At 35.6% G+C, this 5,889-nt stretch overlaps 1 protein-coding gene across 1 annotated transcript; it reads right to left on the reverse strand.

The window, feature by feature from the left end:
- Window positions 1–1,191: 1,191 nt before the first annotated feature.
- LOC147537520 (zinc finger BED domain-containing protein RICESLEEPER 1-like) lies at window positions 1,192–2,398 on the reverse strand. Its single transcript, XM_086642793.1, has 3 exons — window positions 1,535–2,398; window positions 1,395–1,444; window positions 1,192–1,246 (listed from the first exon to the last, which is right to left on the reverse strand). The coding sequence occupies exons 1-3, from the start codon at window positions 2,396–2,398 to the stop codon at window positions 1,192–1,194; spliced, it is 969 nt and encodes a 322-aa protein (XP_086498919.1).
- Between the last annotated feature and the right edge of the window lie 3,491 nt (window positions 2,399–5,889).

Here is a 5,889-nt window from a genome sequence, read left to right on the forward strand (position 1 = left end):
AAATAATGTAGTGTAGTTGGGCTATATAAGCTTTAAGAGTTTGAGTGGGCTATGGGCTAAGTCATGTTAGAGTTTGAGTGGGCGGGTAGCAAGCTTATCACATCTTTGATGTATTCAATGCCAATTGTACGACAATGTAATCGGTTTCCAAAAAAAAAAATGTAAGGGTTTAAGCTTTAAATGGCTCCAATAATAGGCCCAACATCTTTTTATTCAAATACAATTGTTAAATCATTTTATACATTTAATTTTTAAGATAATCTTTTTTTTTATAATAGACATGCCTAAGATTTAAGAAAAAAATTTGGAGTTAGATTCGAGGTAAAACACAAAAATTAGACAAGCTCTTTTCTAACCAAGTGAATGAAATAAAATATAGTAAAATACTAAGATGGCGGTCTGTGAAGATGAAAGTTCCACGAAGAAGACCCTCCTCTTCGATACAACAACTAAGATAAAAGAGGGAAGTAGATGAAGACAAGGAGGAAAAGGGAAAGATAAGTATAAGAAAAATAAAGTGAAAGAGAGACAGAAGAAAATAAAAATGTCAATATAACAAAAAAAATTAAAATACAACAAAACACGCTAAAAAAGAAATGGGGATAAAAAAAAGTCTATTATTAAGTGCCAAGGTGGCAGCTAGTTACGAATTAAGGGTAAAATCTGGGTGTCGTTTTAAAGTAGGGTCCAAAAAAATATTTTTGGTAAAAAAAAAGGTAAGCGAAAAATAGTTTAGGAATTATGGCATTGGGTGAAGATCAAACCCATGACTCTTTTTTGTTGAACTGTGGAACATCATTAAGAAGCCAGAGTACCACTACAATACATAGTATCTAAAAAGAACGGAACATTCGTCCAAGTAGGGGTGTACTCGAGTCGAGCCGAGCCGAGTAGTAAGATGTTCAAGTTCGGTTCGTGTATTTGACTGTCGAGCTCGAGCTCGAGCTCGTTCGAGTAATTTTCCACTTGCTCGAGCTCGAGCTCGGATCGTTTTAAGCTCGTTTATTAAAATACTTCAAATCAAAACAACGTCCGATCATTTGTCACATACAACAATAACTGTTAACGAACACAACCAAAAAAAGTAAAGATGTTCACTTTAAAATTCTTAATATTTGTTTCCTCAATATAAATGATAACCAATTGTTCATTCAAAAGTATCATAACCAATTGTATGTTGCGAAAATATCGTCAGTCACTCTCTCTGCTAGTTGTCATTGCCAATGCCAAAATTGTCCAAGAATACCTACACAAGAAACAACAATATTAGTATTCTGACATATACATGGAATAAAATGTTTTATGTCAAGTAGGAAGAGCAATTGAACCGTATAAAAAATTCAAAACCAAGCAGGAAGAGTAATTGAACCATTCATACCCGAAACGATTACTACTTTTTACTATCGGTAATAGGCAAATTCACCACAGTTATTGTCTTTTCCGTCTGCAATTTTTTATAAAAGATATGTTAAACGTTTATTGACGTATCTTGAACGCAAAATTAAAGTACTGATTTTATTAATTAGGCACTTACTTTGCTCTTCTTCTTGACGCCATAAAGATTACGCACCAAATCTCCACCACAAAGCAAAGTCTGCACAGTATTTCCAGCACTAAAAGTAGATTCGGAAGCCACAGTGCTGATAAGAATTGCCAAAACATCCGAAGTTATTCTTGACAATGTACGATACTTTAATTGGTTTACCTTCCACCACTCCAAGGCACTGAATGCGGATGGTTCCCCACTATAAACAAAACAACACTCTTCTAAATAAACTTCTAAATCAGATTTCTCTGGTTGGATAGTTTCAACACTCCTCATATAGTTGTTAAATTCATTCCAACTAGTATCCCGGTCACTAGCGTCAGAAACGCTACTTATGTTGGATATTGTTGAGCTAGTTCCTACAGTTTGACTTGTATTTTCATCCTTATGCATCTCCACGTAATGTGAATAAAGCTCATTCAAAGCCTCACGAACGTTTGAAATTTGTTCGCTTACATTGTAAGGGTAAATCTTAGGGAAGCAAAATTCTATCATTCTCATCTTATACCTTGGGTCCATAACACTAGCTATGGCCATCAATAAATTACATTCACCCCAATACTTGTCAAATTTAAGCTTCATCTTCACGGCCATGTCCCGAATGAACACATTCTCGTCATTTGTATTCCTGTCCAACACCATTTTCACCCTGTAAACTCCACCAAGAAACAAATTAGAAGTAGGATAATCACTTCGTGAAATGATATTAGTAATTGTGCTAAATGGTTCCAAAATTTCGCAAACTTTCTGCACCCTATCCCACTCTTCCGTTGTTGGGCAACAATCATACGATGTCTCCGCTTCTGCATATCGTGGAAATGCTTCCCTGAATTTTAATGCACATGCCAACATATCATAAGTAGAATTCCAACGAGTTTTATAATCAAGAATAAGTTTCCTCGATGGTGAAGTACATTGTTGCACAATTTCTGCAAAACTCTGTAATCTTGCTTCACTTTGGTTGATAAATACAATAGTGTCGTGAACCTTCTCAATAATTTTTTGAATTTGAGAAATTCCATCTTGAACCATAAGATTCAAGATATGCGCACAACAGCGTACATGGAACAATTTTCTACGGCAAGGTAACTTTTGGATCTTCGAGAATGTTTATGCCAAGTTCTTGATTGCTACATCATTGGCCGAAGCGTTATCAACAGATATGGAGTATACTTTGTTCTCAATACCCCACTCTTTTAAACACTTGAATATTGCAGCAGCAATGTGTACGCCACGCCGTGGAGGAGGAATGTGCACAAAGTTAAGAACCCTTTTATGTAACTTCCACTCGGAATCAATGAAGTGTCTGGTGATAACCATGTATTCAATCTTCTGATTTTTTGACTTCCACAAGTCTGTTGTTAAACTAATGCGACCAACCTTGCTTAACATATTTCTCAACTTCTTCTTCTCCAAATCATATGTTGTAACACAATCGTTTTTTATCTGATTTCGACTAATTTTCTTCTATTGAGGATTACCACATCTCATTAATATATTGAAGCCCTCTTCTTCAAATACTGAAAAAGGATGCTCGTGCATTAGTATCCAATTAGCAGCTGCCTTTCTCATTTTCGAATGATCATATTTCCCGTCAGTTAGAGCACTCACCAAAGATGCATCCACGCCGTTTGATGTTTCAGTTGGAAAGTTCAGCAATTGCTGCTTTTGAAGAATTTGCATCTATCTTGGGCAAGTTTTTAAATGCCTTTGCATAGTAGTAGTGCACCCCGACTTATCCGCTATAAGAATTTGACAATGGTTACATTTCAGCTTTTTTATTCCTAATTTTTCAATCTCAGTGAACTCAGTCCACACAAATGATGTCTTCTTTCTCTTCTTTTTTTTGAAATATATCTTCTTTTTCACTCACTCCAATATTTCCCTCGGTTGCAACATTGGACACATTGATGGTTTCCTCTGTTGGTTGTGTTGCATTACCATCCATAGCGCTAACTCATGAATCACCCTCAAGGATTTCATGATTTCCATTACAAGTCTCATCAACCATGGCATCACTTGAAAAAGCTTGAACTGAATTCACTACCTGATGTTAACATAAATACTTATTATATTACTCACCATCCATTATGTATGTGTGAAACTTATAAAATTAATACTAAATTACTAAGGACGAACACATATATAATTAGAGTAATACTATAGATACTAATCATAGTTAGAAATTACCCCCTTAAAGTAACAGAGACATTATTAATTCAAGATTATTTAGCTTATAAACGAAATTAATATGCACGATTACTAAGTATTAGGCAGAAAAATATATTCACATATCTTGCTAAAGTGGTAGATTTAACATCAAACATTCAAAAATTCACTTAGACATTTAAACAAACACTTAAATGTCATCAGACTTTCTTCCACTCAATTACTTATAACCAAAATAAAAATGAATGAAGATTAAAAGAATATTTATTTCTGAAAGAAGACTTAGCTTTTTTAGGACTCACTTACTTTTCTTTGATGTTGCACCTTGCAAATAAGGAGAGTAACACTGACTTTTCTTCGATGGAGCAAATTCAATTACTTATAATAAAAATAAAAATGAATGAGGATAAAAAGAACATCCGTTTCTTAAAGAAGACTTAGCTTTTTTAGGATTCACTTATTTTTCTTTGATGTTGCAGCTTGCACATAAGGAGAATAACACAGACTTTTCTTCGATGGAGCAAATGAAGAAGATGAACAAGTTACTCTGAACCCCTTCATTTTAATCTCTGGATGCTTCAATAATTTTACAGACACAATTAATTGTTGATGATGGTCTGTATTCCATGTACAACTGTACAAGTTTCAATACATATCATAATTATGTACTAGACGAGTTTTTCACGAGTAGCTCGTGATACACAAAAGAATGATCAAGCTCGGCTCGTTTATATAAACGAGCATGATTTTGTGCTCGAATTAAGCTCGGGCTCATTAATTTTCGAGTCGAGCACGAGTAATTGTCGAGCCAAGCTCGAGCAGCTCGTTATAGGCTCGGCTCGAGTACACCCCTACGTCCAAGTCTTAGATCTATTCTTTTTGCAAGCCTATTTACCTAGTTTGTCTGCCTGGATATTGAGCATTCTCTTGGCATGGCTAAATTTAACGTTTTCGAGACGGTTCCTGATTTCTTTGATTCTTCTAATGTGGATCATCGATTGCCATTGAACTTTGTGTCTTGGGTTTTTCAGGTGCTTGATGAGATTGACTTTATTCCATGGTCACACATTAGAGTGAAGTGTAATTATCTATTTTTGAATGATTTCATGTTTAAGAGTGTATGACCGTGAGGCTAAAGTCGAGGCGAAATGTACTAAGATAGGAATCGAGGTTTTGTAACTTTGGACGTAGATGATGCTCATTATGGTTGGGCACTTACATTTTAGGATAAAGCTACTAGTGAGGAGACTTTTTTAGCATTTATATGCGTTTATCGATTTTGATTCGCTTGTTTAGCATGCTTGAGTGTGTCATTGTTGTCATTGTCTTATTTACATCGATGGTGACTTCTTTTATGTCTTTGGAATCTTGAATTTGTGGGTATATTCACTGGAAACCCTCACGAAACGACACTCGTCCACTAGGGGTAACCTACGGGTTTCACGGCTTGTTGCAGACGCTAAATGCAACCGGGATTCCTCTGAAAGTGAGTTAGGTTTTACTTTATTGTCTTGTTTTGTTTGCTTGCTTGAGGACTAGCAAATTCTAAGTTTGGGGACGTTTGATGTGGCGTTAAAATGCCACATTTAGATCACTTAACTTCGATGAGTTAGTTCATTTCGGGTTTTATTTCTAATAATTTATGTATTTTTCTTGTTAGGGATCTTATTTGGAGTTTGTCGTTAGATTTCGGATAAAACGAAGCATTTGTCACATTTTCATCTCATGTAAAAGAGACCGGAAGGAAAGAGCACCAGAGATATTTTGGTCATTTTGTGAAAATCAGAGTTTAAATGGCAAGTTGAGTCAATGGTGAGTCCGACGGCGAAAACGGAAGTGGAACTGAAGTTCGGACGGAGAAGTTATGGAAGAAAGAAGTCGAAGGGTATATTTGTCTATTCTGAAAATTATACAATTTAGAGACAATTTTGAAGGCGCCCCTTTGATTTCTAAATGAGAAGCAACAACCCAAACCTAAGCCCAAGAGTCCAAAGAAGAGGAGCAATGAAAAATTCTATAAGTACCTCTGTTTTATGAAGACCACGTCTTAATGGGTGGACCAAGTCAAGGGTTTTGTGGTTAGAAAGACTAAAGTCTTAGTTTGGTGGGACATCATTTCCTCCAATCAATTTTAGGGTTCTAGAGGGTTAGAGAAAGAAAGGCGACAACAAGAA

The sequence above is a fragment of the Eschscholzia californica genome, unplaced genomic scaffold (assembly GCF_041429995.1).
Source record: "Eschscholzia californica isolate CP2 unplaced genomic scaffold, dmEscCali1.0.p SCAF_5, whole genome shotgun sequence".
NCBI lineage: Eukaryota > Viridiplantae > Streptophyta > Magnoliopsida > Ranunculales > Papaveraceae > Eschscholzia > Eschscholzia californica.